Genomic DNA, 15,868 nt, shown 5'->3' with positions numbered 1-15,868 from the left:
AAAAAGGAAAATATAAAAAGTATTCATAATAAAGCAATATAGAAAAATAATTTTATCAACTTAATATAAAATGATCGTAGAATACAACAATTATATGTACAAATATTAATATATATATATATATAATAAATTAATATTAATATTAATATATATATATATTAATTATTATATAATTATATATATATATATATATATATAATTTCTTTCTTACTATTGTGCAAATCATTCTTCCTCTTCAATAGCATAACATTAAGAGCCTCTTTTAAAAATCTAAATGATCATACACTCTATTTATAACAAATATAAATATTACAGATCACTGTAACATACATAGCCTCTTACTAATTAACTCTTGCGAAAAGTTCAATATTCATTCAATTGTACTTCAGTTAAATCACGTAAAGAATAGCGTCATCATTAAATGTATTTTAATCGTATTATATGTAAATTTACATATCTGATCATGACCATCATGTGTCCAGTTATATTCTGGTCGTGCGTAATTATCTTTTGTTTTGTTACTTCTATGTGTGATGATGCATTTAGAAACGGAGGATATCACAATAAGACGAAAATACATAATAGTTGCTAAAATCGATTCGTCAGTAAAATCTCTTCGCTTACACTTAATTTTAGTAAAAAAAATATACAAATTAAAAGTGGAAAGACTATTCATATTTCTACATAGTACTGCACTCTATCCAATTTTTCTTATTTCCCGAAATCTTGTATCAAAAATTATGAAATAAACGAATACATAAATTTTCGTATGAAATCAGTTTTTTATGCACTGTTACTTACTGTTACTTGCAATTTATTTATGGTTTCATTAATATAACTTTCATACGGTAGCTTCAATTAACAACAAATTATATTGCACATGATCATTAGCTCCAACATATAGTCATACATTCAGTTAATTTTAATTCCTTGTTACTTACAAAATTTACTTGCATAATCAAATTTTTATAATATATTTATTCACGAAAAAGAAAACAAATTTCTCCATGATTAACAATAAGGGAAAAAAGTAATGCATCTAAATCTAAGTTTCAGAAGAGATAGTCAAAATTGATTTTAATAAGAATTGTACAAGTTAAATATGATAATATTATAATAATAAAATTTCTTTTGGAAGGCAATCATTTAAATATACTATTATGGATAGTCATTTCGTAAAAATTAGAAATATTTAAACAAATCGTACAAATTCATTTTGATAATGGAGATTTTGCTAACTAACTAATTTCACTTCCAAAAATAAATGTTTGCAATTAATATTTTTTGTTATATAATTTTGTTACTTAAATGGTATAAAGAGAGTTATCAAGTAAAATTAATATTCTCAAAAGTCTATTATCAAAGGAATATAAAACTGAAGTAACTTATATACTGGCTAGTGTTCCTTCTTTGTGCTATTCTTTACACTGCCGTTTACATCACGCCATGATTTACGGAAGCAAATTGAGGATCGTACCAAATGCCATATATTTTTCCCAGTACATGCTAGATTACAAACGATCAGAGACGGAGATTCATACTCATTTGGAACGATACCATCGACAGAAGATTCGAAAAAACTAAATAATGGAAACCATATTCTGGTTCTATTTGAATCACGTTGCATCAATGCTTGATTATTGGCTAAAGTATGATAATAAAGAAACAGACGTGATGTAATGTAGAAAGCTACGAAAACATCAATGGAATAATGTTCGTGTGCTGCCAAGATAAAAAATATACCAAACATATTGAGCATCCATGTGAAGGTATGTAAAAAATACAATTGTCGCGGTGTATCTGTAAATAAAATATCATAATAAGAATTATATGAAGGTTAGACGGTGAAAAGGGGGAATGTCAATTTTAACAAATTTTGAATTTAATATTTCTCATATGCTCCTGCATGTGCTCTTTATCACTGACTCTTTATCACTATGTCGCAATAATTTGAATAACAATTTTCCAAGTTACACAATAGCTATACTGTATAGTGTATAGTGTACTTTTCATTTTTTACAATTTAATGTGCTATATATCACTTACAGTTATAAGATAAAATTGAAAATGATCCAAAATACGACGAAGAATAAAATGTTTTATTTTGATACATATAACGAAAAATAAATTTTCGTTTTCTAAGAAATGCTAAAACTTGACATTACCTTCTTTACCCGTGGACTCTTCATATACATATTATCTATAGTCTATCTATTCAGAAACATGCTAATACTTACATTCTGTAATGAAAAAATTTAACATAGTTAACGCAACAGTATGTCCACTAAACATATAATCACCGCATGTTCTAACACCTTGAATCGACATACCAGCACCACGCCATATAACATAAGCCATAGCAATTTTATTATATAACTCTACATATGCAGAACTATAAAATGAAAATATTAATATAATTGTTTTTCATACTAGTCACTTTAAAGGATAAAATATTATTCGCACCTTGTCCAATCTTCGGAAACTTTCCTTGGTTGACATTGCAAATGTGTGCCTGGCACTGATAAGGAAGTAATAAGCATTGTAACACATCTTAACAGGAAGACTGTGCCAGATAAAGCAAAAAATCTCCGCAATAAAATAAATCTGTGTTAACAAAAATTTGTTGAATACTTTTCAAATCGTTTACTTTGCAACTTAATTTTAAATATTAGTAGCATTTATAATATACTTTACCTGTATTTGTGAAAAATTAGTACAATCAGCCATATTGCAAAAAGTATAGTTCCAGTAACTTCACACATATCAAATGCCCAAGGAATATGTGGAACGTTATCTAAAAATATATCAGGTAACGGAGGATATTTTTTCATATCAGGCACTCTATCATGAACAATGACCATCACAAAGGCAGTAATCCATGTAACAATAAATAAATATGCCAAACTAATGAAAGTTTTCCAAATTTCAGGTGACAAATGTGACGCATGACCATCTTCTGATACAGATGCTGAATAAAATTCATGTTCAATAGAACCTTCATTATTTATACCACTACTAGGCATCTGTTAAAATAGAAAACAAACTTCTACTATGGAAACACAATTGATATTATTTTAAAATATCTCATTTATTATCATATTTCATATATTAAAGGAACATATATATCGTAAAAAATTTTTCATATTAAGTATTTAACTTTCCTTCTTACTTCATGTTTATGATGATTATAAAAATTTGATGATGGAAATATATCAATATATCCTAATTCAAATAATACTGCCACATTATCCCTTTGTAATTGTTTTATGCTAATATATAATCTTTTTATATCACCAATTTTCTGTAAATTCCTGGATATTAACTTTAGATCGTCTTCTTTCAGGGTCAAGAGCACTTTTCCATCAATTTCCTGATCAAAAAATGACTCAATAAATTTTTCATGTCCAGTTTCTCTAAGCCATCTTGTCACATCCTTTTGTGTCCACTCAACTATATTTTTCTCAGACATTGTTTATCTTAATACAAAATTGTACTAATCGTACCTAAAAAAAAGCATAAGAAATAATTTATTAACAATTTATATTATACCCATCACTGGATACAAATATATTTTGCTACTTTGACACAATCAAAACTATTGAGAACTATTAGTTAATATAATGAAATATTTCACCAAAATAACGTGTGAAATGAGAAGAATGTTAGATTTTGAAAACATTAAAAATACAAAAATATTATGTAACTTTCCGTTATTAATGTAAATTATAGTATTAACGATAAAAATAGTTTCGACATAGTGATAAGCATATTGACAGTAATAAAATTATTGAATAAATAAAATATAATAATAAAAAATATATTTGTATATGAATTTTTTGCGAAGAAACTTTCTATATTCTTCTACAAATAATTGTCCAAATCACTTACATTTTAAAATATATTTAACCTATATAAATACCATTTAAATACGACATACCTTAGAAACTTAATTTATGGATTATCAAAGCTATGTATCACAATTTTTTCGTGCGTTTATTATACATAATGAATATATATCATGAATATCATAGTCTTATTGTCAAACAAAACCATACATTGGCAGTATTTGTAAATAAACCAATCCAGACAGAACCATTGATCAGAATGCTACGAGCACAGTTGAATAGGTTCATCACTTTTAACAGCTCTTACTTCTTCGATTTAGAGTATGGTGTACATATCTCTTATGTACATATCTCGGCAAACTTCATAGTTACTTTATGCAATTTCGATTCAGAATTACGCTGATCATATTAATAAATTTACTTGAATGATAAGAAACAAACATATTCATGAAACAAATCTAAACAAAATGAAAACACATCAAAATAAGTTTAAAATGAAATGAATAATGTAGATTTGAATTTCTACAAGTAATTGAATTTTTACATTAAAATATAAAATATAAACCGTTCTATTCAATATTTTAATTTCCAACCACATAATAGTGACTTTTCATTTTTACGATGTATAAAAGGCTATTATAATATTTAGTATATATTTCCATGTAACTCTCTTATGATACTGTAGTTAATATGATGATTAATATGATACACATATATTTCTGCTCTACTTTTGAATTAGAATAAAATGATTCCTAATTTTCTTTTGAAAACAGTATATTAAAAGATAGTGACCCTTCACTTTTGGATTTATATTTATGCAGTCGATATATCTATCGATTTTGATCTCGATTCAGAACTTGTTTACAGTTAATAGTTGTATGACGTTGGCATTAGTGACGTTGTTCACGATCAGGATGCAACAGAATTACAAAACTACCGTATTATCATGCAATGGCGTATTCTAAGTTCACTTAAACACAGTAGAGTAGTCTGTAATTGTAACTTTACAGTGGGGGCGACGTATCGTTTGTTAACAGACTTAATCATTGTGATTTTTGACGTATTTTTCATTCTTCTTCTTAGTTCTATATAAACATAATCGACAGCGCCAATTGCACATCAGACCTAAACTAATAGCATTCGGTGCTGAGTTGGCAGTCTTGACGACGCAACTCTGTAACTGTACTGTATATACTGAATGATACCGTGAATTCAAAGTGGAGTTTAGTAATGAATGTACTTAAACCATATACTTAAAGATTGTAATTTAATGAGCTATGAGCGGCCAAAAATTTCAATACGACGAAAGTGGTGGGACATTTTTCTACTTTCTACTATCATTCTCGGCCCTCCTTCAAATACCTGTGACATATTATTTTTGGCCACGTCGCCCCAAACAAGGTTAGCTCTAGACGAATCTATTTAGATTAACATAGAAAATAAGTGATATTACGATAACGTTCTATGTTTATACGTACTTACAACCGAGTTATGTAATTTCACCATGTTTTACATTTACTCTTTTCATTATCACATTCACTTCATAATGTTGTGGCAAGGGATTAATGAGTTGTTAATTATGAATATCACGTTGCTAATTTTCTAATGTTCTCAATAATATTTAAGAGTACGCTATATAATATTTGATCACTTTTAGTAAAACATTTAAGGTTTATTAATATTCCGATTTTGCGCTCAAAGTTTAATAATGTATTCCTATAAAAAAGTATCTTATATATATATGTACATATATATGATTTAAGATATTCCATCGGTTTTACGTTTTTAAGATAGATTTTTTAAATTAGGCAATATTTAAATAAAATATTATATCAGTAAATTATTGTAATTCATAATACACAGAACATGCACAAATAAACACTGTTTTTATTCTCTAACGATTTTAAACAAATTACTATGTTTCAAATAAATTTTAATTATATAAAATTTTATAAACATTCTTTTCTTAATAATTTTAAAACTCGGTATTATGGAAAATTTAATCTTTTTCGTGTTTTTCATATAATTAACTACGTACTATTGGTAATAATAAGGTGAATGATACATATAATTATTATTATTATTTATAAATAGATCCTGATCAAGAAGCAAAAGAGTGTCAATGCGATGGATGTAAAAAGAAGAAAATTATCCTACGACTTAATAAACCTTGGAAAGAAACCAAAGCATTATTTGAGTAACTATGTTTTCATATCAAATATATATATTTTAATTGTATATAAAGTTTAGACGTTTAAAATGTTGCTATATTGTTGTAGCAAATTTCTTATCATTCTTGGATGGGTAGTCCTTATCTTTTTGACATATAAGGTATCACAATTCGATTATGAAATGGCTAATTTTGATCCATTTGAAATACTTGGCGTTTCCTCTGTACGTACAATTAATTCAATTTAAAAAGTATCAATTTTATTTACTATACATCTATATCTACTTAACATTTATGATATTATTATTATTTATAGAGCTCATCTCAAAGTGACATTAAAAAAGCATATCGCAAATTATCTTTAATTCTTCATCCTGATAAAGAAACTGGGAATGAAAAAGCTTTTATGAGGTTAACCAAAGGTTAGAATAAACATAAAATAGAGTGGGTGTGTGTGTGCATCCGAGCGCGCATGCGTGCGTGTGTAATAAAATAAAATATTATAGAAATAATAATAACTGTTCATGATAATTTAAATTGTTGTTGAAACGAAGATATTTTTTTCCACATGAATTAATAGCATATCAAGCCCTAACGGATGAAGAAGCACGAAAGAATTGGGAAAAGTATGGAAATCCAGATGGTCCAGGAGCAATGAGTTTTGGAATTGCTTTACCTTCTTGGATAGTCGAAAAAAAAAATTCAGTTTGGGTTTTAGGATTCTATTCTATGGTCTTCATGTTTGTTTTACCAACGGCTGTTGGGATGTGGTGGTATAAAAGCATTCGTTATACTGGTGACCAAGTAAATACATCTATGTTACAATATACATATAATCAAATATTAGTAAAAATTGAATATTAATAATTCTTAATATATTATTGGTTTTTAGGTATTGTTGGCAACCACTCAATTATATTATATCTTTTTTATTAAATATCCTTCAATGTCATTAAAAAGAGTTATTATGATTCTTGCTGCTTCATTCGAATTTCATAAGAAACGAAATGCAGAGATAGTCGAGAGATATACAGACAGTGAAGAAGTTCGTTTGGTAAGATGTGCACTATATTTTAATGGTTTTTACTATTATAATTATAATGAATATATATAGAATACATTTTATTGTAATGTACAATTCTTTTTATGTCAGGTTTAATACAATTTTGTACTAGATGTAAAACAAGTGGTGTATGGCTCTTATTGTTTACTTTGAAATTGAAAATTTCTTTATCTGAAGAAATTAATAGCTTAAGGTAATTCTAGATTTTGTATTTGTTTCATTTTCAGCTTATTAAGCAGCTACCAGATCTAGGTGCAAAAAACAAGGCAACACCATTATGTGACTCATATTCAGTTAAAGCTAGAGCTCTAATTCATGCACATTTATTTCGTATACTATTAAATCCAGAAACATTAGAAAAAGATAGACAATATATAGTAAAAAAATGTCCATATTTGATTCAAGAAATGGTAACTTGTGTTAATCGAGTGATTCTATTAGCTTATGCTAGAAGAGGTATATATGTATGCTATAAATTGTAGGTTTCCCAACCTGTCCTACGTTTTCCTAAATACATACAAACGAAAAAATTTTATAGTAGCAATACATATTTAAACACTGGTAATCTGATGAATGTTTTCTTTTATCTGCAGTTCCACGTTTACCAACTATAAAAACTGTAGAAAATTGTATGAAATTGTGTGCAATGATAGTACAAGGCTTCTGGGAATTTAAAAATCCTCTTCTACAATTACCACATATAACAGAAGATAATCTGAAATGTTTCTTACCAAAAAAGGTATCATTCAGAATACTTTAATCTAACCTTTAGAATAACCTACATTTCATTATATATTATAATTAGAAATTTAACTAGACTTATAATTGGTTTAGCATCAAATCAAAAGTCTTCAACAATTCGCACAATTAAAAGGAGAAGAAAGAAGACTGACTCTTAGACATTTATCAGATAGCCAATATGAGGATGTAATGAAAGTTCTTGGAAATATGCCATATATAGAATTTAAAGTACGGTCTGAAGGTAAAAATTATTTAATATTATTTAATATTTAATTATAATATTTTAATATTATATTATTAATATTTAATAATTTCTATACTTGTATGTACATAGTTTGTAGTTATGTTTAAATACTTTTTAAAGTAAAATATATCTTACAGTAATTGACGATGAAAATCCAACTGTTTATACTGCTGGTGCTATTGTGACTGTAACAGTATCATTAACCCGTAAAGATATGAAACATTTATTTGGAGATGATTCTATTAAGGAACAAACCATGATTGATGACAGTAAAATAAACAATGAAGCTCCTGATGAAGTATCAGAAGAACAAAACCAATCTGTTAAAAGGCCAGCATGGCTTAGGCAAAGAAAGGGTCAAAAGAAGTCCCACAAGAAAGGTACTAGTAAAAAGTTTGCTTCCACAAAGAATGCTCAGACACAATTTCAGTCTAGCAATAATGCTCAACAAATGAATACTCCTAATGCGAAAAAGAAAGAAGATAAGGTAGAAAAAGAGTCTTCCAAAGATAAATTATCTGATGTCAGTGACAGCGATGTTGATAGTGACAGAAGTAATGATGAAGATGGTCATGAAAAAAAAGATGTGTCCATAGATGATGATGACACAGAATGGGAGAGGTAAAATATTTCATAATAATTTAATATACAGAGTGTTTCGTTTAACTGAGAACAATAGAATATCTCACGAGGGCTTAAAGTTATCAGAAAATGACTTGTACAAAAGTTCTTTGATTCAATGATAAGCGTCAGATGGTGCAAATTATTCTGTTACAAATCCAGTAGTGAGAGATATTTTAGGGTCAACTCTTTTTTCTTTTTCTTCTCTTTTCTTTTTTTCTTTTTTTCTGTTCTTCTAATTTTTTTTTCCTCCTTTTCCACCATATATTTTTTAACAGACTAACTGATCGATCTTCATATTTCCTATAAAAAAAGTATTAACCTATTCATATCAGGAAATTATTAGTTTAGCGGATATTTTAACTTTAATCCGTCATATGAAAGACGAGAAAAGACACGAAGAGTATTTAAAAAGTATAAAAAATATATGGCACTATTTTAAAAAATGAAATTGAGCTTAAAATCTCCCCCATTACCAGATCCGTAAAAAAATAATTTGCACGATATGATGCGCCCCTTTAAAATAAACAACTCTTCTAAAAGCAATTTTTTAATAACTTTAATCCCTTGTGAGATATTCTACTGTTTACATTCAAGCAGAACGCTTTGCATACAGGGTGGGGCGGTAATCGTAGTACAACCGAGCAGAGAGTGATTCTACGTGAAAAAATATGTCGAAAATATAGAATAAAATTGTTTCATATAATGCCTCGTTTCTGAGAAAACCAAGCATAAAAATTTACCAAATACTCTTTAACTTGGCTAAGTACCGACTAGGTATGGGTAAACAACCAACAAGAAGTTATTATACATGCGAGGATAAGTAAAAAATGTAAAATAAAATTTTTTTATTAGCTTAAAGCCTCGTTTTCAAGAAAATAAAGTTTAAACATGTTTAATTACGAATTGGTCTGATAAACACAAGCACATGATACATTTTCAAACTTATTTTTCTTGAAAATGAAGTATCTCATAAAAAGATTTTATTCTAAATTTTATACTTATTTTCAAATGTAGTTTAAACACCTGTGGATTATTTATTCTCAAAAAATAGCCGAATTGAAAAGATTTAGGTATACTTGTTAAATCTTTCAGTTTTTATTTTTTCACATAGTATCACCACCTATCTGGTTGTACTATGATTACTGCCCCAGCCCGTACACATAATAACGATCTCTCGTATTTACGTATTAATGTTTTTATAAACAGATTTCAGCAAAGAATTTCAAAGAGAGAGAAAGTTTTAGAAGGAAGAAGCAATATATCACATGAAGTTCATTGTCCACTCTTTCCTGATGTGAAACAGGAATATTGGTGGGTTTACATCTGTGATCGCAAGAGTCAAACTTTACTGACAACTCCTATTTATGTTACGTCGTTAGCACATTTTGAAGAAGTTCAGTTGAAATTTACAGCGCCCCGGTGGCCAGGTGTTTATACGTTTACTGTATGTTTACGTAGTGATTCTTATCTTGGCTTTGATCAAGCTCAAGATATTAAGGTATGTAATGAAATTTTGTTTATATTACGTAAACGAAAATTTCAGTATTATTGTTACTTTATGATTATTACAAAAATATTTGTTTACAGTTGGATGTGAAAGAGGCACCAGAAGTACCCACGGAACATCCTCAATGGGATATTTCAGACGAAGAAACTGCGGAAGATGTAGATGCAGCTGATGAACATTCCGAGTATACAACTGACGAAGATATCAGTGACAATGAATAATATCTGTTTCTCGCGGAAGATTTGATAAATAGATATTAAAAAAGTTCGCATTTTTCCTCTTTTTTTACTTGTCAAGTTAATGTACAATGAACTTTTATATGTGAAATTGCATAATTGTTAATGTACGTGGACAATCTAGAAAAATAGTATAGTGTGTAAGGTTTTTCAGTGAAGAGAAAGTAATAGTAAATGAAAATCATATTTATTTTAACATCGTTGTTTAATCCTCAGTTTAGGATGTATATACAGTTTTTTTAATAAAACACGTTTTAAAATATAATAGTATTATTTTTCGCCTGGTATTTTAATTATTACATCTTAGTATGTAAGGTTTAGAAAAATGAATTAATAAAAATTTAAAATACTAATTTCTCTATAAGTGAAAGTGTGATAAAAACATATCTCTTACTTATTCATTCAACCGTGTAAGTTTTTGTTAAGTTTAAAGTATAAGAGCTGCTGGTACTGTTTTGTTATAAAATACTCAGTATCTTACTGTTGTGTTGATTACAATGGATGTTAAAATTTTAAACATCTGGATTGTGAGTATAGTTTAATTACAAATAATCATGGCATATATATATATATAAAGGATTAATTCTGTTACAGATATTAAAAACTATTTTTATATACTTGATCCTGTGTGTAATTTTTAAAATAGGTACGTTAAATAACATTTAAAACACATTTATAAAACCAAATTATAAATAATATTTATAAATCCTATCTCTAAAATAATTTTACAACATTACTTAAAATATATAAAGCAAGGATATATACACGCACGTACATATAATATATATTAATCATTAATGTACATAATACACTAACCATAAACGTATAGTGCAGATTTCACATAAAATGTACAATATGTAAGAACAGCTGTAAGACATCTTGAAAAGATCAAATAATTTTGCACATCATAGGCACTTTATAGAAAAGCTTCATTATCATGTATTCTTATCTTGATGCTGAACTATTTAATTTCACCGCACATATACATGTGTACATGCTTATATATTACTATCATACATTTTGTGTCTTCATAGTTAATTTTGGATCAGCACATAAAATAAAATTTTGGTATTCCCCTAGTAGAATATCTTCAACACCTTTCATACTGATACATAATCTTTTACAGATCATTTAACATCATCAAGTAATGTTGGATGGAAAATGAGACTGAAAAATATAACAAATGGTCCCATTTATACATATATCAAAACAGACAAAAATGCTAATATTAAATGGGGCGTGCGACATTATATTCCAAGAGCATCAAGATCACTACAATATACTGCAACCATAAATAATTAAATAAGTTCCTAAAAGATATATTTTATAGAATTATTGTCTTATAAATTAATATTAAATTTGACAAAGAGAAATATCTTTAATCTAAAAATAATGAAATATTGCTGAGAGATAGAAAAATAAAGTTTTGAAAATCGAATACAATGTAATACATACATTCTATATTTGTGTTTATAATTCCAAGCTAAGCAGTTCCATGTATCTTTTTTGCATTTCTATCAAAAGATTATCCAACCTGGCGAAATAAAAGATAAAAATATTTTATACTTTCATTTTATATACACTTATATATGTACTTATTTCTTAGATAGTAATTCATAATATGAAACATACGTGTAACGTATTACTAAGTTATCATATATCACATCATTTTCTGTGTTTAGCTTTTCCTTATGTTTCATACTAGATATATTTAGAAATTGATTACTGTCAAATTCATTTGATATTTCCGTACTATCGTGTAATAAAACGTTTGTAGCTTTATTTGTAGAGGTAGATAGACTTAAATATTTTTTATTAGAAATATCGAACACATTGGAAGTGAGATGTTGTGTTATATTTTGAAGTTCTTCACAGTACACTGTCTTCATAGCAATAACTGAGTCAAAAATCATTTCCAATGTTCGGAGTTCTGATTCCAATTTCGCCATTTGTCTGAAAATATTATATCAACGTAAGATACATCAATTATAGTTTAATATACAATATATTGGCCATATACATACTTTATAATTTCAGAAATATTGTGAAACTCTGCTCCTTGTACTTTCAAGAATTCAAAAATTAATTTTGCTATTTCTGTTGGTCTTGCATATTTATGAGAATATTCATCTTTATGCAATTCATAGATTTTTTCGATTTTATTATATCTGTTTAAAATTCAAATATGATAGTAAAAAAGTAAAGGACAATATTAAAAATAGGCGGTGGATTTTGATACAAATCGGAAAGAAAAAATTTTGTTCAAAAAGTTTTATCATCTGTAAAATAAACAATTATTTGTCTTTGATCGTTCAGAGTATTAGTAATGTATTACAAAAGAATTGCTTGTTGCCAATGAATTATTAATGATGATTTATTTATTATTATGAAAGTGAGATCGATAAGTTGCTGTTAAATAAATTATAATCACAGTCATATATGTATCCTTGTATTTAACCGCATTTATTATAACATTTCCAATGTTTGTAGGAAAAATAACTACTACTACACTTCTTATTCTTTTGCGCACAATCATACTATAAAAGAATTTTTCTCAATTAGTATCAAAATTCATTTTTAACATTGTCCTTTACTCACATTTCAAACATATCTTTAATACAATCAATAGATTTTACTTCATTGCTTAATCTACTGCTTTCTACTATCAATGGATCAAATTTTAATTTTATTTGATTAGCAGCCTTAACAAGTTTAGCAACTTTTTTACAATTAATTTCCAAAGCTGTCAATTTCTTCTTATTTATAGTTTCTCCTTCCCATTTAATACGAACTATAGCTAGTTCACTTAGAAGATCATTTATATTTGTTAATGTATTTGTCATATTTTTATTAAATGTATCAAGTTTTTCGATTACCAAATCTCTGAAATATTATACAGTATATATGTATATAAGTAAAATTCTATAATAAACCACTACTAATTTCATAGATGAATCTGCGGATAGATTACAAACTAATATATAAAAGTATATATAAAATACTTACAATTTTATAGTTAAGGCAAAAATATACAATTGAAACAAATTTATTTGTTGCCTGATAAAAAATATTGTTACTCTGTAATAATCTTGTAATGTTTCAAAATCCAACAGACCTTTTGGCAATTCTATTATATTTCGAATTTCCATAGGGATTACTGGTATAGGGATGGTCTCTATTAAAGGACTCTCATTTTTAAAGACAAATAAATCTGTATTCTACAGGGAAATTGATAGTTTAAATCAAAATAATACTATATAAAACAAATTTATATATTGCATACTAACATAAAAAAATACAAAGCATTATATCATCATACCTGAATTTGTGATAAAAGTGGTGTTTGATTTTCAATAAGAATTTTACCAAAATAATCTGTTAAAGTTTGTTGGTTTATTGGTATATCAATATCCTTTTCAATCATATATTGTAAATCTGTAATCTTAGTAGTGCTATCTATTTCATATGTATTAATTTTATACATCGATGCAACAAATACATGAACTATCTGAAAAAAGTTAAAATGTTATTTATATTTTAAATAATTATGTAAATTTTTCAAATACCAATGTATGAAAAATGTTACATTAAAATACCTGCTTTGATAAAATAGAATGCAGTAATTCAAATACCACAAGCTTCGATATTCCACTTTCATATTGTTTCCCTCTTTTCTTTGGATCCCATTGTAACACAACCTTAAACCATTCTATTAATTTATTTCGAAGATTTCTAATAAAAGATATAACCAGTTTAAATAAAATTAATATTTTATTATTTTTCATTTTATCAAACAATGTTATAGTTGTTACTTTGATAAGTTTGTAGGGCCAGTAATATCTTGACCAAAAACTACCTTCCCTTTTGATTTGAAAGCACAGATATCATCATATCTTTTATTTCTAATATGTTGCATCCTAAAAAATATATAAGTTAACCAATGTTTAAATTTTTATTATAAACTTTTCATAATTATATAGCATACCACGACATAGTATGTTGCATTTTAGGTAAAAATGGTCTTGTTCCAGTAACAAGTTCATAAAAAAGAATGCCTAAACTCCAATAGTCTACAGAACAACTATATGTTTGTTTCCATAATAGTTCTGGAGCTATATAATTTAATGTACCTACTATAGATCCAGATGTACTATCCTCTCCAAGTTCTTTTGCGTATCCTAAATCTATTAATTTATATGAAATCTAAAATATATTTTATGTATATGTTATTAATATCATTTGTAATATATTGAATAAAATCTACATTTAATACAATATTGCTTACGATGTTACATTCATCTTGTAAAACTATATTTTCAGGTTTCAGATCACGATGAGTAATGTTATTGGAATGTAAGTATTCAATCGCAGAAGAAATATCTTTCATTACACTAATTGCTTCTTTTTCACTAACACCACAACAATTTTCCACTTTCCTTAGAACCTGCAATTTAACAAACATTGCTAATATAAATACAACTATCGTTTCATTGATTGAGAGATAAGTTATATATTGATATTTACCTTTCTCAGATCGCCTTTCCTACAAAATTCCATACATAATAAAGGTAAATCTACTTTATCGTCAGGATGTTTAAATGGTAAATTTAACCCTTTAACAATATTTGGATGCTTTAAACGTTTCATTATCTGTACCTCATTAATCCATCTTTTTCGTTGTGTTTCTTTTAATTGTGCAACCTCCCGTTTGCATATTTTAATTGCTAGAGTTTTCATAAAATATTAAATATTAAATCTTATTGATTTATTTTCTTTGTTAAAGAATAAAAAAACATACCAAGCTTTTCACCACTTTTATGTATCCAAAGTTCGACGATACCAAATCCTCCAGAACCCAAAACTTTGTCTAGGCTCCAACCTTCAATAAATGCTGGTGTAGCAGTCATATTAAATGCTTTGCCTAAACATTATTTAAATTATAGATATTGAAATTTTTTGAAAAGATTCAGATTAAAATATAAAAAAATACTGTTAGCTCTTTTTCCCTTTGGGCATATACATACATCAGTTGTATAATTGTTACCAATTATCACGGCTATACAACGATCATATTTATAATATATTAATTTTTTAAACATCCGACATATATGACAGGTTAATACATACTGCCAACATAAAAATTTGCGTTACAAATTCTATAAAACAGCAATTTATCTTATCAATTATCGCCATACGTTATACTATTAGAAAATAGATGAAATTTTATAATAATTTACATGAAAATTCAAATTCTAATATGATAGTAATAGATTTCCTCCCTGATAATAGTATACTTTGATCAAATTTTAACAAATTCGATTAAACAATTATTAATGCTTCATAGGTGTTATTAACAACTTAATTGATTAATTAGTAAGCATGCGTCTGTACAATACTGTTTAACGTTTAATATTGCCGATATTTAAAAGCAATATAAT

General features: G+C 27.0%; 3 protein-coding genes across 3 annotated transcripts; 1 reads left to right on the top strand and 2 right to left on the bottom strand.

Annotated features, from left to right (window-relative positions):
• Positions 1–29: 29 nt before the first annotated feature.
• LOC126868499 (ceramide phosphoethanolamine synthase) lies at positions 30–4,535 on the bottom strand. The gene is made up of 7 exons (XM_050624008.1): positions 4,390–4,535; positions 3,938–4,303; positions 3,170–3,503; positions 2,695–3,023; positions 2,464–2,604; positions 2,238–2,392; positions 30–1,800 (listed from the first exon to the last, which is right to left on the bottom strand). The coding sequence occupies exons 3-7, from the start codon at positions 3,467–3,469 to the stop codon at positions 1,397–1,399; spliced, it is 1,329 nt and encodes a 442-aa protein (XP_050479965.1). The 5' UTR covers positions 3,470–3,503; positions 3,938–4,303; positions 4,390–4,535; the 3' UTR covers positions 30–1,396.
• Positions 4,536–4,761: 226 nt separating this feature from the next.
• LOC126868489 (translocation protein SEC63 homolog) lies at positions 4,762–10,626 on the top strand. The gene is made up of 12 exons (XM_050623987.1): positions 4,762–5,246; positions 5,940–6,042; positions 6,125–6,239; positions 6,332–6,437; positions 6,596–6,819; positions 6,908–7,069; positions 7,306–7,534; positions 7,672–7,817; positions 7,913–8,060; positions 8,201–8,684; positions 9,894–10,185; positions 10,275–10,626. The coding sequence occupies exons 1-12, from the start codon at positions 5,123–5,125 to the stop codon at positions 10,413–10,415; spliced, it is 2,274 nt and encodes a 757-aa protein (XP_050479944.1). The 5' UTR covers positions 4,762–5,122; the 3' UTR covers positions 10,416–10,626.
• On the bottom strand, positions 10,599–15,836 carry LOC126868491 (inhibitor of nuclear factor kappa-B kinase subunit beta-like). Its single transcript, XM_050623990.1, has 13 exons — positions 15,229–15,836; positions 14,955–15,154; positions 14,716–14,874; positions 14,416–14,633; positions 14,243–14,347; positions 14,027–14,162; positions 13,750–13,938; positions 13,437–13,648; positions 13,029–13,313; positions 12,455–12,598; positions 12,063–12,383; positions 11,886–11,964; positions 10,599–11,597 (listed from the first exon to the last, which is right to left on the bottom strand). The coding sequence occupies exons 1-12, from the start codon at positions 15,335–15,337 to the stop codon at positions 11,901–11,903; spliced, it is 2,142 nt and encodes a 713-aa protein (XP_050479947.1). The 5' UTR covers positions 15,338–15,836; the 3' UTR covers positions 10,599–11,597; positions 11,886–11,900.
• Positions 15,837–15,868: the final 32 nt, after the last annotated feature.

This window comes from Bombus huntii, chromosome 8, assembly GCF_024542735.1.
Source record: "Bombus huntii isolate Logan2020A chromosome 8, iyBomHunt1.1, whole genome shotgun sequence".
NCBI classification, from domain to species: Eukaryota; Metazoa; Arthropoda; class Insecta; order Hymenoptera; family Apidae; genus Bombus; species Bombus huntii.
Note: the sequence above shows the minus strand (reverse complement) of the source record. Positions and strands in the feature narration are given on the sequence as shown.